At 36.7% G+C, this 21478-nt stretch overlaps 1 protein-coding gene across 4 annotated transcripts in view; it reads right to left on the bottom strand.

Moving 5' to 3' along the window:
• LOC107592331 (armadillo repeat protein deleted in velo-cardio-facial syndrome homolog) overlaps positions 1-21478 on the bottom strand; it is a 305477-nt gene that overhangs the window by 17557 nt on the left and 266442 nt on the right. For 3 of the 4 annotated variants that reach the window (XM_016281818.1, XM_016281820.1, XM_016281821.1), the window contains 5 exons: positions 20161-20344; positions 15193-15310; positions 14056-14227; positions 10589-10606; positions 8977-9048 (listed from right to left, as the gene is read on the bottom strand). In XM_016281818.1, coding sequence (XP_016137304.1) covers positions 8977-9048; positions 10589-10606; positions 14056-14227; positions 15193-15310; positions 20161-20344 — 564 coding nt within the window. The remainder of the gene's footprint in view (positions 1-8976; positions 9049-10588; positions 10607-14055; positions 14228-15192; positions 15311-20160; positions 20345-21478) is intronic. The other variant, XM_016281819.1, reaches the window with a different exon arrangement.

Below are 21478 nucleotides of genomic sequence, written 5' to 3' on the forward strand. Positions count from 1 at the left end.
ATCTGGAATCTGAGGGTGTAAAAAAATCTAAATATTGAGAAAATTGCCTTTAAAGTTGTCCAAATGAAGTTCTTAGCAATGCATATTACTAATCAAAAATTAAGTTTTGATATATTTACAGTAGGAAATTTACAAAATATCTTCATGGAACATGATCTTAACTTAATATCATAATGATTTTTGGCATAAAAGAAAAATCTATAATTTTGACCCATACAGTGTATTTATGGCTATTGCTACAAATATACCCCAGCGACTCAAGACTGGTTTTGTGGTCCAGGGTCACAAATGATAGACATTCAAAAGCAAGTCCAAACAAATGATTTACTGATGAGGTTTTAAAGTGGACAATGGCTACTTCGGCTGGCTCATTTTCACACGCACTGTACCAGCACCAGTCACGTACCCATTAGACACTGTCTGCCGGACTTGTTTTCGCAAACAATAACAAATGCGTAATGATGCACATCATCTATTACATCCATCATTAAGTTTTAAGTGGCCTTCTGGCGTCAAGTGCTATTTGCAAGCTCCTTCAAGAGATCCAGATGGAAAACTAGCATTTTAGATTGATCTGGGATCAGATCGCTGCACAAGTCCTAATTGGAAAGCCGTGACAGAGGATCTGCCTTCATTCGAATGATAATGGACTCTGCACGCCCATCACTGAACCAGGTCTAGTGGCCAGAAATTGCTGCTATCAGAAATGCTGCTGGAAGAGCTTGATCAAATTCACCTGAACTTAACTGCTCCCTGCCTCTGCTGCTATGAATCTAGAGCAAACTAGCATACTACTTTTTACCATCTTTATATGGAAGAAAAAGTGCTAGTGTGCTGTTCTGAATTCAGCCTAAAGGCCCTTTCACACGGCAAGCGGTGGAATTGCCGCACGACTGCTACTTTCTCTCGTAGTGGAAGCGTTTTGTGCAGTGGAGGCGGTGGTCACATTGTGGTCTCAGAGCAGACACTGCTATAGTTACAATCATCAAGGTCACATTTCTATTTACTAAGAACTAAACAAAACATAACAGAAATTTGTGTTTGTGCCATTCTGTAATTAATAATTCAATTATTAATTATTGTCATCATTTATCCTTTTTTTCGTGTGGCACAAGTGATGTCGTTTTTGACGATTAGCCTAAAGAGCGTCATCACCTGTGAAATCCTGATTGGTGTAAATATTTGAGGGAAATATGATTTCATATGGAAATTGAGAAGATTAATTGAGCCTAAACTGTTTTCAACAGTCCATTATAAGTTCAGTTAAATGTTACATGACTGGTTGTTAATAATCAGTTCACTGATTGGTTGAAACTGACACGGCTGCCGCTCACAAAAACATCTTTATCTTAGGCGGTAGATAAACACTAAATAAGGCTATTTCTACGGTAATTAGCTGATAATAAGAAATGTCAGAACTTGAGCAATTTCAGTATATCAGAATGATTTCTGAAGGATCTTGTGACACTGAAGACTGGGAAACGGCTGCTAAAAAAATCTGCTTTATTTTACAGGATTTGGACAAAGCCCTGGTGTCCCAGAGGCCCAGGTTTGGTATGATATTGCTTGGTCATCAGGACAATGACTTTCACCAAGCCCTTTTTTGTCATAGGTCCCTCTTTTGTGTATGCTTCCCTCCTCATCATTCTAATAAATATGATTTAAACTTGTATATACACAAGACTTCTTGAAGAAAGACTTCAAGAACATCCTGCTCTTCATTCTTCTTATAACGCTACACTATCTCCAGACTTGTACTGCCTCTCAGCACCATGCCACATAAAAGCTGCTGGTCTTTTGTTGATCTCGATCTGTGTTACAATAGAATCAATATTGTCAGCAGCGGGTGGGATAATAATTGGCAAGCGACAGGATGGCACCACCAGTTTTCTTTCACAGACTGGCACCTCCATGGGTGGCATCTTTGGTGTACACCCAGAAAATTCTGATTTTATCATCACCCCAAACTCAGAACATGAAAGACGAGCTGCCAGGAACATTGTATGTGTATATTTTTTCTTCAAGAGGAACTGGGTAGCTGTTAAACTACATTAAGACCACCTAATGAGCACAGAAGTAAGCCATTCCGGTGTGTCTCCAACCATGATGATGAGCAGCTGCAGTCATCTTCTGGCAATTTTGTTTTTACTTACAGTCCACTATCAAGAGCATGTGATTTCTAACAGAGTGCTGTTTGAGACGTTATCTGAGTGCTACATTCCATGTGGGTGAATGAAGATGCTGCAAGAGGATGGAAGCTCGACAGGAGGTGGGATGGGATTGTTTCCTTCATAATGAGTCATTCATCCTGTCTTTTTTCCATAGTTTTCCATCAAACACAAAGTGAAGTTTTCATATTTGAGATTTAAACATGAATCTAGAGCATTCATATTTGAGAGAACTGCTTTCTTTTTTTCTTTAGAAAAGTCCTTTTTTCTTGTTTTAAGCATAAATGAAATTTTAAATGAGGGTGGATTATGCTTAAAACAAGAAAAAAAACATTTGCCAATGGGGTAAAAATAATGAATAAATAAAAATATTAAATATAAATAAATGATTACATATAGATACATTCTCTGAAAGCAAATCTTATTACCTTAAACAAGTTGCTACGTACTTTATAAGGAAAAACGATAAATAAGAAAAAATAAACAGGGTGTTTAGACATTTTTACTGGAAAACAAGACTGAAATACTGATAGAACAAATGTTTTGTTTGTTTTTTTCAGTGCAAAAGTCAGGAAAAATGTTTTATTTCAAAGTCACAGAGGCGTCTCAGCATGTGGGAGAAAGACAGTGTTGACAGAAGAGGGCCAGATGAGGCATGTCAGCATAAATGTGAAATGTACAGCTCTGATAAACAGAGACGTCGGTAGAAAGCTCGAGTTCATTAACAAAACATCAGTGAAAAATATGGCAGCTTCAGTTTTAGAGCAGAATACCTAATCCCAGCAGAGACAGTCTCCTAATAGAGGACTCGAATGGATAACACAAATGGATTTCTCAAGTGTAGATTGCTGCAAAACATGCCAATTAAGAATGTTGTTCCTGTTGTTAAGAAGCTCTCTAAATTCAATGGATGGTTCAGCAACCCAGCCGCCAGGCACAATGGGAAGATGCTGTTCTAAAGTGAGCCGTCTGTACCGCTCAGCTCTGTTTGGAGAACACGTAAATCTCCATACCGGGCGAGCTGTCAACAGGCAACAGAGGCAAATTAAATGAGATATGGAGCAATGCAATGAAAGGCACACATCTCTTCAGGAGAAGGCTAAAAAAGCTATTATCTGTAACTGCTGAATAACCTTGGGAAAACTTGTCTAATGTACAAACAAGCACTTGGATTTTGTGATGACAAATCTACAAAGAAAAATAAATCTCTATAATTAAAAAAACAGGGAGCTTCATAAGGTATTACACCACAGTCTAATCAACAAGCAAACACACAAACGCACAAATTTATTAGAAACTGCTGAGCTGGCACTGAGCAAATTCACTAAACAGTTGTGCCAGTTCAAGTTCAGCACAAAAACCTGTCTTATGCACTAACCACTAACAATTCAAATGCTAAAAGCTTTGAAAAAAAAGTGCATTGAGAGTTTATCAAGTCTGTACTCTAATGGAAGACAGGCAGAATTTTTTTTATTTAAACAAGATGTTTGTGTATATGATTATGCTGCCTCCTGAGAGCTCAATTTAGACAAACTGTCTATTAAAAAGATAAATCCATCCATAAATCATGCATTCATTCACGTCATTTAATATCAAAGTCTCTACAAAAATAATGACTACTTTCCTCAATTTTTGTGTGCCCCATGTCTTTGTTAATTACAGTGTGGAGTCATTAGTTTATGAACATGCTAAATTCAAATTCTTCTGCAATCAGTTGTGAGTCATGTCACCCGTGCACTTATTGAGCTCCTCCCTGACTATTAGTTTAAAGAGTCTTTGAATGTAGCTACCTATGTAAACAGCAGACAGCAATTCAGTTCACTAGGCTTTGGAATAGAGCTTAGGTTTTAATTTTAAAGGTTTCACGCGTAAACAAGTTGGACTCTGTGTAAAGTGTGCTGCTCAGAGACAGGAGGAACCACAGCAGAACACAGTAAACATGATTCATCATCATTCCCTCCACCTGATGTCATTATGTTATGGGAATGAGAGTGCTAAAAAAGGAATAAGCCAGAGAGGGGAGAATATGACATGTAATTAATTCATAGCGTCTTCATCTCTCTCAGGACTCATTTTTTATGAAACACAACAATGGCTTCACTGTTTGAATTAAGGGCTAAGGAACACAATAGGTGTACTAACAGCTTTCTCTACATGACCTCCACATTCTGTGACCTCTAGCACAGAAAATGCCGTTTCAGTTATCACCAAAGAACATGCACTCATTTGCTCTGCTCCAAAACCTTGTGAGCTGCTTTTAAGGGGTCACAGGGCACACTCATTACTCTAGAGGTCACATTAAGGTCCACTGTCTATTGTCAACAGCGTAGCGATGAATGAAGCACCACTCACACAGAAGTTACTTTCAACCCAAACTGCTTCTGTTGGTCATTGTGGCCAAATTCCCAATATTCATAGGTTTCTGTTGAAATGATTGTTTTTACAGTTCCTTTTGATTAATTTAATGAATCCTTGCTGAATAATTGTGATTATTTATTAATTGATCTATTTATTTTAAATTAACATTTAATTAACCCTAAACTTTTAAATGGTAGTGTATCTCATTTTCCACAAAAATATTAAAAACACTGGAAATAATAAAAAATGTTTTTTTGAGCACCAAAATCAGCATATTAGAATGACTTCTGAAGGATTGTGTAACATTAAAGGCTGGAGTAATGACTGCTGTAAATTCAGCTTTGCCATCACAGAAATAAATTACATTTTACAATATATTAATTATTTTAAATTGTAATAATATTTCCAAATATTACTCTTTTTACTGTTCATCGAATAAATGCAGCCTTGGTGATATTTCAATATCTTCATAATGCCAAACTTTTGACCAGTAGTGCATAAATTACTATTTTAATTATTTTATTGATTTTTTTTTTAAACGAGTCACTTATAAGGTACCATCACTATTAGGATATGGTCTCAGAAGGCAGCTGCCTACTTAGGCAGTGAGGCATGAGGCAGCTCACAGGGTTTTGGAACAGACCCCAGTCTGCTCATTGTCAATCACATCTCCCTCGGAATCCTTAATTAAATCTCTCTTGTCTCTTTCTCCATGGAAGTGAATAATGCAGCGAGAAAGCCTTCATATCTTTCATGGCTTGTAGTTTCCAAATAGGACCCCTCAGAAACCAAATGCTTGAGGCATAAAATGCAACAAAGATGCTCAGTGAATAAACATTGGCTGTGTATCTCAGGTTCAGCTAAGCGACCAAAATCCCTCAATACTCTAAGCTGTCACAGCAGCCTCTCAAGCACACGTTTATGATCTATGGCTATATATCACACAGAAAGAGACTCACAATAGAAGCAGTCCCATTGCACACTAAACTCAGTTACCCTGTTCTTTTTATTGCATATTAATCCCCAGGTGCCAATCCCATCTGAAATCAGACCAGACTTACTATTCATCTGATCGCTTGCCGTTTCTTAACCCTAACCATATCCTCATGGACAAATGTGAATCCTTGTGTATTCATTACACTCTAGCAAAGAGACAGGCGAGGTTATTTTTCCTGTTCAAACAAGTGCAGGTTTATGTCTTATGTCTAAAACAAAGCCCGGTGCTTTCAGAGGCCTTATGTCTCCATCAGACAGTCACAGCCAATTGACATTACAAACTTCATTGCTCTTCCTGTTAAAAAAAAGGCTTTTAATGTGTCTTAACATTTTAACAAAAAGGATTCATTTGTGATAATTAATGCTTCAAAACTAATGTTAAGTGGATGAAGAGTAAGGTTTTTTTTAAATTGCCTATCGAACCATCATGTAAATATAACATGGCACAAGACAGAAAAAAATGTAACTTTTTTTAAAGCTCATCTGCTTGCATGACTTGAGCTATTAAAAAAGAAAAATCAGCTTATATTGATAAACCACAAAAATTAATCAGCTCATCCCCATTTTGCATGTTAATGAGAAAGAGGCTAATTAAAGAGAGACGAGAAATGCTGTTGACTTTGAACAGCTGCCATTACAACTTTATGAAACTGCTACGTATGGCTCCAGACCGGTAACCATTTACTCAAAAACATTTTGAGAGAACAAGGCTGTTGAAACTTTTAACTAATACGTGACTGTTGTTTGTATCTGGAAGGTCAACTGGTCTCAAAGCTGTGTGAGAAAAGTGAAAATACACACCAAAAGACACATGCTCAAACGCAAACATGGCTTTGTTGAGGTTTGCAATAGTCAGCACATTCTCACACGGATGCACCAACCCTTGAGCAGGATCACACACACTCTGTGTCCACAGAGAACTCTGCAGATTTCTGCAGGATTGCAACACCTATAGAGTCAAGATGTACTAAAGTGTGCAGAAAAGTACGCTGCTGTTTGAAGGTTTGAGGTTGGTAAGATGTTTTCATGTTTTTGAAAGACGTCTCTTATGCTTACCAACGCTGAATTTATTTGATATTTGTAATATTGTAAAATAACGGTAATACTGTGAAATATTATAATAATAATGTTGTGAAAAATTATTACGATGTAAAATAACGGTTTTCTATTTTATGTTTTTGTGAACACTGTGATCCGGTTTCACTCAAATTTAAAAAGAACTCCATTTATTAGAAGGTTTTTACTGTCACTTTTGATTTAATACAATTTAATGCATTCTTACGGAATAAAAAAAATATGAATGTCTTTCTTCCAAAACAAAAAACCCTTACTGATGCAAAACTTTTGAACCATAGTATAATTGAAAGTGCTCAAGTTTTACATTTTTTGTTTTACTTTCCATTTCTCAGTTACAAATCGTATATATGACTGAATATATTACTTAGTTTGATAACTAATCCATCCTCTTATGCTCAAGACCAATGCATTCCACAGATTTCTCCCAAATTAAAATGTGACAAACTGCAGATTCCTTGTGGGTTTGTCCATGAGCTACTTTACTGTTTTTCTTCTGCCAAGCAAAACATTCCAACAACAAACACATGTAGACCTCTCAACAAAAACTATATGACTACATTTGATTTCCCATTATTCCTATTTGTTCATTCACCTTCGTTTTTCTCTTTTAAAATCTGACAATACACAAACGATGGTCCTCTCATGAGTGGGGTAAACAGTAAACAGTATTTGTCTTCTTTAATGGGATGTTTTCACAAGCCTTACAGACTCGTCGAAAAAAAAAAAAAAACAGGTCATCTAAAAATGGTACATTTTTCATGCCTCTTTGTGGCTCATCTATAGTAATACATAAAAAATGAGCCTCAATAAAACATTTTCCTGTCTCAATAAGTAGAGCTCTGAGGTAAAATGATCTTAGATCAGTCTGTCAGAAGGAAAGAGGTATTGAGTGGCTCCCTGATGACTCCCTGATGCAGTGGGTGTAAATAGAGACAGACATCTTCCACAAGGACTGATGTTTTTCAGGGTTTTTAAGACAGCATGTCTAGTCTTGAGACCCCTGTTCTGTTCCACTGTATTGCAACATGTCTTGTCTGAATTCTCCCTTAGCCTGCATCCCTAATCATTCATTTGCAGACAATTGCAAGCTAAAGGTCTGAGCATCACTCACACACAGATGGTTTAAGCCAGCACAGGCCTCAATCTGACCTGTTTCTGAGGGTAAATCTGCCTCATTCTATCTGGATGAACTTGGTCAGGGATATCAATTGGATTAAAACACACTGTCTATTTAGCACTCTGCCGCTGAGGATTACGGCTGTGTTTGTCATAATGATAAAAGGCCTAAGCAGAAGAGTACTGTCACCTGACACCTGGGATTCCCAGAGGATCTCTGTATGCTGATGTGCACTCAATGCACTCTGTGCAAGCAGTAGCTCTGCTCCAAAAACCTAGTGAGCATGCTGCCTACTGCCTACTAAGACAGCATCTTAACAATCACAGAACCTTATAAGTGACTTGTCTGGAATCAGCAGCAACTCTAGCGCAATCATAAAAAACAGTAAAACTAAAAATATTATTTAAACTATCTTTTATTTTAACATATTTTAAAAAGTTACTTTTTCAGGCGATTCTTTTTTTTTTTCAGCATCATTACTCCAGTCCTCAGTGTCACTTGATCCTTCACAAATCATTCAAATACACATGTTGATTTGGTGAACAAGAAACATTTCTTCTTCCTATTAATGTTGAAAACAGATGTGCTGATAAATATTTTTATGTTAAACATGTTTTTCAGGATTCTTTGATGGATAGAAAGTTCAAAAGAACAAGCATTTATACGAAATCGTAATCTTTTGTAACATTATAAATGTCTTTACTGTCACTTCTGAATGGTAGTGCATTTCTCTCATCTCGTTTACCATCTTTATTTTATCTCTGAGCTTGTCACAATGCATTTTGGTATCGCCTTTACAGTAAATTTGTCTGCGATGCTGGTATTGCTTTAGTATTTAACTGAAAACTGAGTGTTTACTATTGTCATTTTGCATTATTGACACACTATTTTCCTATTTAATGCTGTAAAGTTGCTTTGACACTATCTGTATTGTTAAAAGCACTATATAAATAAAGGTGACTTGACTTGACTTTAGCATACCGCCTCAGTAGACAGCTCACTAGGTTTGGGAACAGAGCTTCACTTCCCATAAAACTGTGCACTACAACCCTCAGTAGTCTAACAGTGTGTTGGCCATACACTATTTTTAAACTGTATCTTACTGGAATTCACTTCCTTAAAGCAATGCACCTGCCTTTCATAACTAGGTTTTTTTTTCTTTTTGAGAAAAACCAAAGAGTCGGGTCTTTTCCTGTCCCTTTTTCAGAAGAGTGACAGCTTAAAGATGTAATAATTCGGTGGTGTCAAAAGTAGACATACCTTTAGTGGGTTCTGTGCGCTTGGGTAGGTCCAACGTGTCATAGTTTTTGTCATGGTCTCCGTTTTTCCTCCCTAAGTGAAGAAGGGGAAGACAGAGTAAGAGAGCATAAGAGAACAAGACAGAACGAGCAGTTGTAAGTGTCACTCTATGAGAGATGGAATTTACTGGTATGAAAATGTCAAGTAGACCCAGTCTCAGACACACACACAGTTACAGACGTGCCACACATAAATCTAACTACTACACAGATATGCAAAGACAAACTCTTGACACCAGCTCGCAAGGGTGGGAACCCCCATTAAAAATGCAGAGCCTTAGTCATGGAGGACGGCTGTCTGTAACAGAGTGAAGTAATGAAGACCACTCCACTACCACACACAGAGAACATGTTATAAGGATAGTTCCTCAACAAATGAACATTACTCACCTTCATATTGTTCCAAACTTATTTGACATGCTCCAAAGCAACAAAAAAGCATCTTAGAAATAGTCCACATGACTCACACTCTATATTTCAAGTACTCTGAAGCCATAACATCCCTTAAGACCAACACCAAAGCTATTTTTCCAGTAAAAATCTTTTCCCCCCCACTGTAGCTCTCTTATCTTCTTTGCACAAATTAAATATGCACATATTAAAATTTGGTGAATTGCTAAAAAATGGCAATTGTCATGGTGTCTTGTAACCCAATCACGATGCACCAAATGTAAATAGGCACATCTCTGTAGTGGAGAGGAAGATTTTTTATGAAAATTAAGTATCTAAATTAATTAATTACATCAGAATTTAAAGTCTTTTTTAATTGTTTGTTCTGCAACAATCTTTAAAACAAGTTAAGCGTACTTGAGAGGAAATACTGTATGAAATATTGGCAAGATACTGGCAGATTTTTTAAATTGTTTAAAAGCAAAGGCAAGTTTGAATTGATGACAACAAGTTTGAATTAAAAACAAGTCTTAATATCTTATGCAGTGTTGCTTCTCATGTAAATTGATCTTGTTGAAAGATTTCTTGATATTTTAACTAATGAACAAGACAAAAATCTAATTTAGAATAGGTTTTTTGTTTTTTGCAGACAAAGCTATTGCATGATTTCTGAAGACTTTGATTAGTGCACACTTCGTATGGATTGTACTATGGAACTTTTTGGCATTTTTGCTTAGAGTTTGACAAAATTCTCTTTCATTATATGAAAAAGGACAATGTGAACATTCTGACATTTCCTTTTGTGTTCTATAAAAATAAAAAAATTATACAGGTTTGGATCAACATGAGAGTGAGTAAATTATGACATTTTTCAGTGGAACTATCCCTTTAAAGCAATGGCCAAAAAGACAGAAAGCAAAAGCAGGCCTCGTTAACAGATAACAGACACACAGACACACAGACATCTATGCCAGCTGAAAGGGGCTTTGAACCAGCTAAATTGGCACAGGTTTGACATTTCCTTGAGGACAGGAACACTAGCCAGTTATTTAAGAATGGAAGGTGAAAGAGTGAAAGTGGGGCAGTGATGAAACGTTTATTCTGATGAAGATAGAGGAAGGCATTATGTGAGTGTATGCTGAGAGAAACAGACAGACAGAGGAAAAGCAGGAAGAGACACTCACCTTGATTAAACCATTCCTCTACAGTTAGCCAACGCAGGAACAGCAGCAAGACCAATAAGAAAACAGAGCAGGCAGGGAAGAAGAAAGGAGATTCAGAGAGTGTGTGTATTAAAGGAGACAGAACTTATTTGTGAACCACTTAAAAGTACATAGAAAAAGGAGAGAGAGTTTTAGAAAAAATGAATCAAGTACAAAGTTGAGGAGGGAGTCCATTAGTTCCCTTAAGTGAAGATTCCAGAAAGGAGACAAAAGAGTTTATGCAGCTTTTTGCAGCAAATTCACTAAATGGTTACAAGAAACTTATTAATATATTCACAGATTTCATGCATCATTGTGTTCTGCAATGCTGTCAGAACAATTCATAATGTAATACTGTATTCTCAGCGTGGCTGCAGGGCTGCTATACTGGGCATTAGCATAATCAGTCTTCTACAGTCAGTTTTCTCTTTAAGGCCATCTACTGTGCAGATTTGAGCAATTTACTTTGTAATCTAAACTATCAAAGGCATGCTCTTCAGCTAGCCAACTGAAAATCAACACATTTGGTTTAATAGCACAGACATTTGAATATCTATTGCCTCTTTGAGTGCTGAGCATCGCTAATGCTAAGTGGAAACACAAAGAAAGGTAGATGTTTAATATGACCTTGTTTTATTTTGCTTCAGTACTATAATGTGATATGTACACTACCGTTCAAATTTTTGGGGTAAAAAATGTTTGTGAAAAAGCTCTCTTATGCTCAGCAAGGTAGCATTTATGTGAACAAAACTACTGGAAAACAATGTTGTGGATGTGGAGTATTAGAACTGAAAATAATTGTTTTCTATTTTAATATATTTTTAACTTGCAATTCATTCCTCTGACGGCAAAGCTGAATTTTCAGCAGGCATTACTCCAGTCTTCAGTCACATGATTCTTCAGAAATCATTATAATATGCTGATTTGGTGCTCAAGAAACATTACTTATTATTATCAATGTTTTGCTGCTTAATATATTTTTTGGGGGGGGAATCGTGATTTATTTATTTACTTTTGATCAAATGAATGTGTCCTTGCTGAACAAAAATATTCATAAAAAAATCTTATTGACCCCACAACTCTTGAATGACAGTGTAATTTAAATGACATTCATTAACCTAACTTAATAATTAAGAATAAATACAGCATTTCCTATGAGAATTTCCTATCAAATCTACTAGCGGTGCAGAAATAACACATTTTCTGCTTTAATTTGTGGTAATCCAACATAGCAACCTAAACTTTTATGTGTTTATACAGGGCTCCAGACTCATTCTTCCCACTGGTCGCTCTTTTGTGCACGAGCACATGATTTGGTCGCAAATTTTATTTTTGCGCTACAACATGGGATTAATCAATGCATGCTTTTATCATAGTTATATGGAAACGAAAAAGGTTAACATTCAACCCGTTCTTTTTCATCAGTATTATTTGTGATTTAAATTTTATGAACGGGAGTTCTTCTTTTGCTGTGTTATAAGCTGGGCTTGGCGATCTTGTCACGTTTTACAAGAAAAGATAATTGTCTGTTTTGCTTACATACATCTACACACCTTTCACTTTTTAAGAATAAAACAAAAGATGGATTCATTGTTATTCTTAATTAAAAAGCACAACAACAATAAAACAGTAAGATACAATGACAAGCTAGCTTACAAAACGTTTATTAACAAAAACGAATAAGATGAGGCATGGCACACACCACATGCTGTATTATATACCGACTAATAAATTACAGAAAGTTTAGCAAACACTGAGGAATCAAATAAATAAATAAATAAAAGAGAGCCTCCATAGCTTAATGTGAGGTAAACAGCAAAGATAACAAGCTTTTTAAAATGAAAACAAAAAGAAAAGTAAAACTAAACTTGCTGTCGGTGACAGTGCTTGCATGTTTTTCTCCCCATACGAATACCAACATGTTCACCTTTGGTTAAAGAAGCGGTCTTTTACTTTACTTTAGCTTGAAAACCATCCAACGTTTCCTCAATATGCGCATCATTTTTGCTGTGTGCAGCTTCGCGCTCCTGCTGACGCGGCGAGTATAAACCATGCTATACACTCGAAGCGCTGCGCAGCTCAAACGAGTAGCGCAGTTTCGTTATGCTTTCAGTTTAGTTTGCCGTTTGATGTTTCTCATATGCAACAGAAATGGCAGCGCTTATGAGTTGAACAACGCAGTGGTCACGCCAGTGAGACCGCACACAAAATTTAGTCACACAGGCAGAAAAAATGGTCGCAGTCTGGAGCCCTGTTATAGTGAAAGTGTCAGGAGTTTTATGTGCAAAACTAAATCTAAAACTAAATGTCTTTTAAAGGTAAAATTTTGCTGGGGAAATGTCCAAACAGCTTGACGGGAAAACATCCCTTAACGCTTGTTAGGGGCATTTTCTGGTGTAAATATAGGTCACTTGCATCTTCAAAGCAAATCTCCAGGGCTGCTGACAGATAAACAAACCTCATTAAAAAGGGTCCATGAGGCATAGCATGACATCAATGTTGTCATCTTTGCTGCTTACCGACATTCTTGCTTTTGCTCCTTCAGTTTGTTCATTGAATTCACTTATAGGTCTGTTCAATAATAAATTCACTAAATGATATCATTAATATTGTGGCGCTGAGGCCGTTTGCTTCCCGCTATAAATGTGTTCACTATTATTACCTGTTAATGGGGGGGGTAGTTGGGGGAGGGGCCAGGTGCGTGTGGCAGTTCGTTCATTTTGAGCTCAGCTCAGGGAAGAAAAAGTTCAGAGCCCTTCGCGTTTTCTTGTTTTTGGGAAAGTTAGGATGCCTCCTGATACCTGTGTTTTAGGTTGTAACGTTCAGGAAATAAACAAAGGCCGTTGGCTGCTTTTGAACTGGATCTCCGTCTCCTGCCTATTTATTTTGGGAAGTTGTGCAACGCTACAATATATTCAAGATGTCTCACATCAGTTCATTTAAGAGAGAACAAAAAATCTGGACAACTAGTATAAGAAAAAGAAAAAAAAAAAGAAAAAAAAACCTTGAAACTATCTGGAACCTGGAAATGAATCAATTCTCTTGGCATTATGTAAAAGAATATGTACCTGAACAACACTCAGCAGTTTAAAAGTGAAGTGTTTCGAAGAACTGATTCAACTCAGACAATGTAGCAACACAGACAGTGAACCTACACCCACATCCATTTAAAGATGAACACTGATTCTCCAGTAATAAATCATGAGTCATAAAAGAGCACAGGCCAAACAAAGAGAGATTCAAACATCATTTAGCTTCCTATTACAGTATCTGCCTGCACTGCTATTTATGATGTTGTGTAAACGCTAGGATCATACTGCCCTCCGTGAACCTGCCAGTGATGGAAGCATCCGGCTGATGATAATCAAGACTCAGTGATCTAAAGATGCTCAGCACTGTTTTAGTAGTATAAAGCACATAGATGAGATGAAGAAAAATTCAATAATGACCTTTGGCCTTCTTTCCTCCGAAGCAGCCTGCATCATCTTTCTTCTTCCTCTGAGTGCCAGCAGAGCCAGGGCCCTGAAGAGCTGAGGGATCCTGGAACTTCTCGGCCCCTGGCACCTCCTTGTGCACGTGGTAAGACAGGTTCCTCATGATGCACACACAATTCTCCACAGACTAAGAGACAGCAAGAGAGAAAAATTGAAAGAATGAAACATTTTTTATGAAGGCATTTTGGAAGGGAAAAACTATCTTTAAAAAAGTGACCATTTGTTTTCTAAAGACTAAATAAATATTATTTCAATAATAATAATAATTATGTAATTGTATAATAATAATAGTTCAATTGCAGCATCGTATAGTCAAATATGTTTGAATAATGACCGCTAAACTGTATGGTTGGCCGTTGTGCCAGGCAAGTGATTACATACATAGCTGTGCTGATTTTATGTCTCATAATACAGCTATTTACATGCAAATCAATATTGTTTGTCAATTCAATTATTTGTGACCCTGGACCACAAAACCAGTCTTGAGTCGCTGGGGTATATTTGTAGCAATAGCCAAAAATACATTGTATGGGTCAAAATTATAGATTTTTCTTTTATGCCAAAAATCATTAGGATATTAAGTAAAGATCATGTTCCATGAAGATATTTTGTAAATTTCCTACTGTAAATATATCAAAACTTAATTTTTGATTAGTACTATGCATTGCTAAGAACTTCATTTGGACAACTTTAAAGGCGATTTTCTGAATATTTAGATTTTCTTGCACCCTCAGATTCCAGATTTTCAAATAGTTGTATCTCGGCCAAATATAATATGTACCCTTATATCAGAAGTAGCCGGGTAATATGTGGGATAATGTACAGCCAGGCAGACATTATCGCACAAAAACCTTTAAGATGACACAAGACCCCTTCGCTTTACATTATGGTCCTGATCACTTGCCTGGGTTTGTTTTGTGATATTGACAAGCTGACACCCCTTTATCCCTTTCATATTTTTTACAGCCCTCCCTGAAGTCTGGATTTGTGTGTGTGTGACCTACCAAATGAAAGTTAAACATAGAAAACAGTATAATGTTTAAACAAAGATGGATACAGGCTCCAGGTGCTCTCTCTGCTGAATACACGTACTTTGCTGTCCATGTCCTTCTTTCCCACTGCAGATTGCAGTGCATGCAGCAAGGCATCTACCAGCCCCTCACACTCTCTCAACCGTCTGCGTGCCTCTGCACCGTCTGAGCTCACATTCCTATGGCAAACAGCAAAAGCATGAGTAAGCACAAGTAATTTGTACTAATTATACATCATAAGCTGACACATTAAAAGATTTTGTTGAGGAAGCTACTTTGAAACTTTAACTTGCCAAGCTACAAACTAATCATAATTAAAGTAGGTAAACGTGTAAAAGGAGTTAGATACGAGATACAAGTTATTGGCAAAAAGAAGCTAAGCCCTGCCAATATCTTTCAAATATATTTCATATATTAAATTATAATATATAAAATACACTTTCAGTATATTTTACCATATAATTTAATCTATGCACAAAAAGAGTTTGGATTTTTGAAATGATTAAACAGATTAAACAATGGATTATGGTGATAGCACTACAACAACTGGAATACAGCATCTTTATACAACCTGTTTGAAAACATAGTGATTAGTGCCAATTGACATTATTTAAAAAAAAAAATTGTTTTAAATAGCTAATTTACTGTTTATATGAATGGATTCACTAGAATGAATCTGAATTTAAGTGCAAAGACTGATAAAAGCTTGACAAAAAGGCAAAAACATATAGACAGATATTGCTTTTTTTTTTTTACAAACAATGCTATTATTTGATTGTGGTAGTTCAGATTTTTGTTGGAACGTGTATGATAAACAATATACAGTCACCCAGTCCAATTAAACCCACATTAAAGCCTTGTTCTGATCTCAGACCTGCTAAAATGACCAATGTCCCTCTTTAAAAATGAATGGATGACAGATTACATTATAAAGTTAAATGGTTAGCAGCATTATATAAAAAAAATTCAAAGAACGTCAGATGTGTCCACAGCCTGAGAAGGCACCAGGAGCCACCTGTGCTCTACATCGTTTACCCTGATATTTCTTTCCTACCAGCTGTTCAAGCTGTAGTTTTTTATAACTAGACTGCCAAGTTAAAATCCTATCCATAAAAAAGCCTCACTCCAGAGTAATCACTATCAAACGACAACTGGAGAAAACAAATTAAACTAGCACCCTGCAAACAAATGAGTCCTTTTCCAGCAGAAGAAATTTAAACCCATTTGCAGTATAAAACCCATACAGAATGTAACATTTTCCAGCTGTACATCTGTTGTGGCAGCCATTCAGATATAAGAGAGATGGATTGCGTTTTTACAGCTACCTGTCTTTTTCCTCCATAATGCCTGAAGGACAGTCAGCACAATATTGAATACGTCCTACAATTTCTTGTACCTTAATAGTTTTGAGAATCCAAGATATAATATTGTGGGAAAATCTAAAATAATTTAAAAATATATATATATATTACATTATTTATATGAATGTGCAGGTCTTTTTTAAATAAACGATCTTAATTAAAAAATCAAATTACCAGTCCTAATATATTTTTGTATAGAATAACATAAGGAATGTATGATTCACTGACTGACCCTGAAAACCCTTCATCGTTGGCTCTGCTCTAGGTCATCCAAAAATAAACATTTGCTAAAAATCATTTACACGCCCTCAGGCCATCCAAGATGTACAGTAGATGAGTTAATTTCTTCATCAGAACAGACTTGGAGAAATTTAGCATTACATCACTTGCTCTCCAATGGATCCTCTGCAGTGAATGGGTGCTGTCAGAATGAGTCCAAATCTTCATTCTGGATGGCAAGGACGAGTAATTTTTGGCTAAAATGTGCCTTTTAAGACCTTCAAAAATCTCAAATACAAACAGGACAAGGATGCACTACTTAATCATGAATTACAAATGTGCACATTTGTCACAATGAGCAAAGAAATAAATAAAGGGTGCTTTCCCTCTGCTGAAGAGAGACAGGAAACAAAACTGTGCCTCCAAGCAGCTTACTAGACAACAGATGTCACTGGATACAGTTTCCATGGATACAGGCTGAGCTGAGGCTAAGAAGACAGGATGAGGATAGAGTGGCGTTGTGCACAAACGCATGTCTGCGATGACTTGCTGAGAGGTGGCATCACATGGAAACACATGATGCCATGACGGCTGTACTGCCACCTCTCCCTGATCCATGATTTAGGCCTGCTGAGGCACTGGTTAACCTGATAATATTGATTGCCCTGTCACAGGGCAATAGCCAGTAAGAGCCTTGGCAAAGGAGAAAGAGCTAAAGAGAGATAAGGAGGTTGGGAAAAAAAGTACAAGAGTGCAGAGAAAGTAAGAAAGGGGAAATTGTTTTAGGAAATGTTCACAATGCTCCTCTTTAAAATAAAGAAAAAAAGGACGACCAATACTGGATTGTGCTTGCTTATGATGCATGAAAAAGAGCGAGAGAGAGAGAGAGAGAGAGAGAGAGAGAGAATACACATTTCTGATTAATTGATTGACTGCAAAAGATTTCTATTACTGTTTCTAAATGCTTTCATCAAAGAATCCCAATAAATGTATCATGGTTTCCACAAAACAATTAAGCAGCACAACTGCTTTCAGTAATGACAATAATCAGAAATGTTTCTTGAGCACCAAATCAGCATATCAGAATGATTTCTGAAGGATCATGTGACACTGAAGACTGGAGTAATGGCTGCAGAACATTCAGCTTTGCCGTCACAATAATAAATGACCTTTTAAAATATATTAAAACAGAAACTAGTTATTTTAATATTTCACAATACTACTTTTACTATATTTTTGCTCAACTTTCAAGGAACAATATTAGTTAAGGCAGCATAACTCAATCAATAATAGATACCTAAATAAACTATTGCAATAATGTCCATGCTTCTTATTTGCAGTATTTATTTTTTGCAGATATCAGAGATCCAGTAGGTCTACCTCCAAAAAAACGTGTTTTATAAATTTTTTGGAGGTAGACCTCCAAAAAAACGTGTTTTATAAAATGGTATACTTGAAAGGAAAGTGAACAGAGGGAGAGACTGGGAAGAACAGATGATAGCAGGTAGGTAGAGTCACATACAGAGAAGCAAGCAGAAGCTGGACTTGGCCCAGCAGGCTGCAGCACAACCAGCAGCAGCAGCAGGAGATTAGAGGCCTGGCTGCTAAAGAGGAAACAGAGGGTGGAAACACAGCCCCGTCCCTCTGGAGCTTCAGTGCTGAGCTCACACACAACACAGGACAGAGCTCAAACAAGAGAAGAGAGGGAGGAATTAAAGGAAAAAGGAAAGAGGGTGAACGCTACATTTATTCAGTGGTGAAACACCACATACAATTACTCAAGTGAATTCTTGTAGCATCCAAATCCTGCTTCTGAAACATCCCAATACAATCAACAGTGTAGTAAGGAACAGATATAAATATAATGATATCTGAATCACACGTCATACTGTATACACCAAATGTCATCATATTTGCACATTTCAGTTCTGCCTATAAGACACAACCAGAACACAACCCTGTGTTGGAAGTACCTACTCATGCAATCACAAGATTAAGGATTTAAAGAGAGCACTTGAGGCCATGAAACTGAACTACACTGACCTGCTTCTGCCGCTAGCAAGCTGATTTAGACAATCAGGCCTGTGCGCTGAGGCTTATCCGCAATAGCCACAGAAGTCTAGGTAGGTCAAACAAGGACAGTCACAGCCAAACAAGGCAACAATAAACTGATTTGATGCCACAGTGTCAAGAATGCAACAACCATATGTGAATCCTGAAAAAGAAGGATCACTGTAGGCACCATCATGGCACTGTAACACATTGTTTAAAACGACGATCACTTCAATGGAGGAAGATTTCATGATCTGATGAGTTGTTCTCAGTTCATATCAATCAATGGGCTGTGTTGCCAAGTCAGTGATGGTCAAGGCATATGCTAGAGTTTTAAAACATACTTATTGTTATACATGGATCCAATGTCCATTTATAATTGCTGAGACAGGTAAAGATCACACGGAATTAAAACAACAACAACAAAAACAAAAAAACATTTTCTTTTCAGGCAAAGAGCAGAATCAGCCAGGACCCCTCTTACACGGCAATGTTTTCTTGCTTTTCTTAATCAAAAGTTGAGCTACTTGAATGACCCCCAGAGGAGAGGATCAGTGTCTGCAGAGAGGCTCGGAACATTATACCAAAAATGGTTAAATATAGAACAGACAGAGGCTATTGATTTTTGCCTTTAGTTATAATGTGGAGATGTTTTAATATTTTTTCATAGATTTTTGTCAGAAGACAAATAAGTTCAGTCTATACAAAATCATCTGTTCCCACTTTTGTTTTCCATATACTGTAGATATATAGGTTGTCTATCTATAACTAAAGCTCATTTTAACTGCTGTTCCCATAGGCAAAAATTATCTTCTCAAAGCGAAACAATTTGCTTTTCTACCACTAGTGCGCAGGAACCATATCAAGCAATATATGGCAGTATAACACTGAGTTAGACACAAGAGACCATTGCTGTCATTGTTAACTAAAGCGTAAGCTACTAAAAAGTTTTGTTAATTGAAATTAAGCTGAAATAAAATAAAATATAAATATTACATGAAAAAATTAGAAAGGTTGCCTTGGTAACTAACTGAAATAAGTTGAAGTACTAAAATTACTAAACCTAAAACTAATATAACAAAGCTAATATATATATATATATATATATATATATATATAAGAAAAGATTAAAGATAGTTTAAAAATTAATTAATATTATAATAGTATATAAACAATACTAAAATAACATTGTGAGAAACGGACCATCTTAATATAAAATGAACTTCTTTCATTCATCTGAAACATTTTAGCAATTAGAACAGAAGAAATGAGTAAAAGGATTTTGCAGAAACCCAATAAGACTTGCAAAAACCGAAAGACCAATAAGAGTTTTCATTGCCATTGTTCTAGGTCAGCTAACAGAGATGTGAAAGGTGCTGTCAATCAGACCAGTATACCTTAAACATCCTGATGTGTTCTTAAAGACTGTGGTCCACTCTGCATCTCGTGGCTTTGAGTCCTCGTTCGGCTCGTGTTCCCAGCCCGAATGAGGGATAATGACCTCGTTAGTCATCGTCTGAAGCCCGTGGTTAATTATCACCATCTTCAGTGGCTCATATGAGGACAAGTTCCAAAGTGTTCCTAACAGGTGGAGTAAGACAGAGAGAGAGAAAAGAAACAGGAAAAGAAAAAAAGTACCTGTTACACCTCAACATGACACAAGAGCTACAAACAAAAAAGTGGCACCGCTGTTAGATCTGTTGACACACCACGCATTACAAAAGCATTGATTCTGAGTTTTCAGACAGGAACCTCCATTACAGACCACGACTAAGAAGGATTGGACAGGAAAAAAGGAAAGGAAAAACAAAGTTTGAGAAAAATTGCCCAGAGTAAACAGAACGTGAAGGGGCCAGGCTGTTATTTTCTAGACAATAAAACTGAGAAGCTTGTTCTATAAGCCAGCAGATATCTATACGCCTACACAGTTAAGAAAGACTGGCCTTTGTTTTATTAACTTGGCAAGCCCCATACAGCTACTGCTACCCTTTGGAAATGTACAGTGAATAAATAAACTGCCTTTTCTTGGGTTAGTAAAAACTAAGTCTCAGAACCACAGGTCATACTGGCTAAAAACAGAAATAGCAAGCGTTTACATAGTTGACTACTAACTCAAACAAATGTACATCCTGATCCTGATACAACTCTGAATCTATTTTTCTGCCCTTCATACACATCATCATCACTCCATGTTCTTCTCACTCGGTAATTACTTCCAGATCAATTTCTGCTCACAAAAACTCCAACGGGAGACAAGAAGTAAACATGTCATAGCTCTGTGTAATGTGGGCTCAGGTTCTTTTAACCACCAAAATAAATCTATTTACTATCAGATAATAACAGTAATAATTGTACTTCCATCTGTGAGGTGGTTCCATCGCCATCACCTCTTAGGTGCTGAATGGCCATTAGACCCTGGTTAAAGTCCAGATAACAGACACTGTACACATGGCCGCTGCCGAATGTGGGAATGTCTATTTGGTCAAGTGGAACATTAAGGAGCATGGTTCATTACCGGCTAGCTCATGCACGTGTTATTGTGTCAGATGGGCTTGTAGTCAGAGGAGATGTAGAGGTCTATATATAGCACATGCTGATTAACTTCACTTCATTGGCTTTAATAGGAAGCAGACAACTGGAGCAGGTTGAAGCCAAAGGCTGTATACATGTATATGTGTGTGTATATATATATATATATATATATATATATATATA

Source organism: Sinocyclocheilus grahami, unplaced genomic scaffold, assembly GCF_001515645.1.
Source record: "Sinocyclocheilus grahami isolate Dianchi unplaced genomic scaffold, SAMN03320097.WGS_v1.1 scaffold152.1, whole genome shotgun sequence".
NCBI lineage: Eukaryota > Metazoa > Chordata > Actinopteri > Cypriniformes > Cyprinidae > Sinocyclocheilus > Sinocyclocheilus grahami.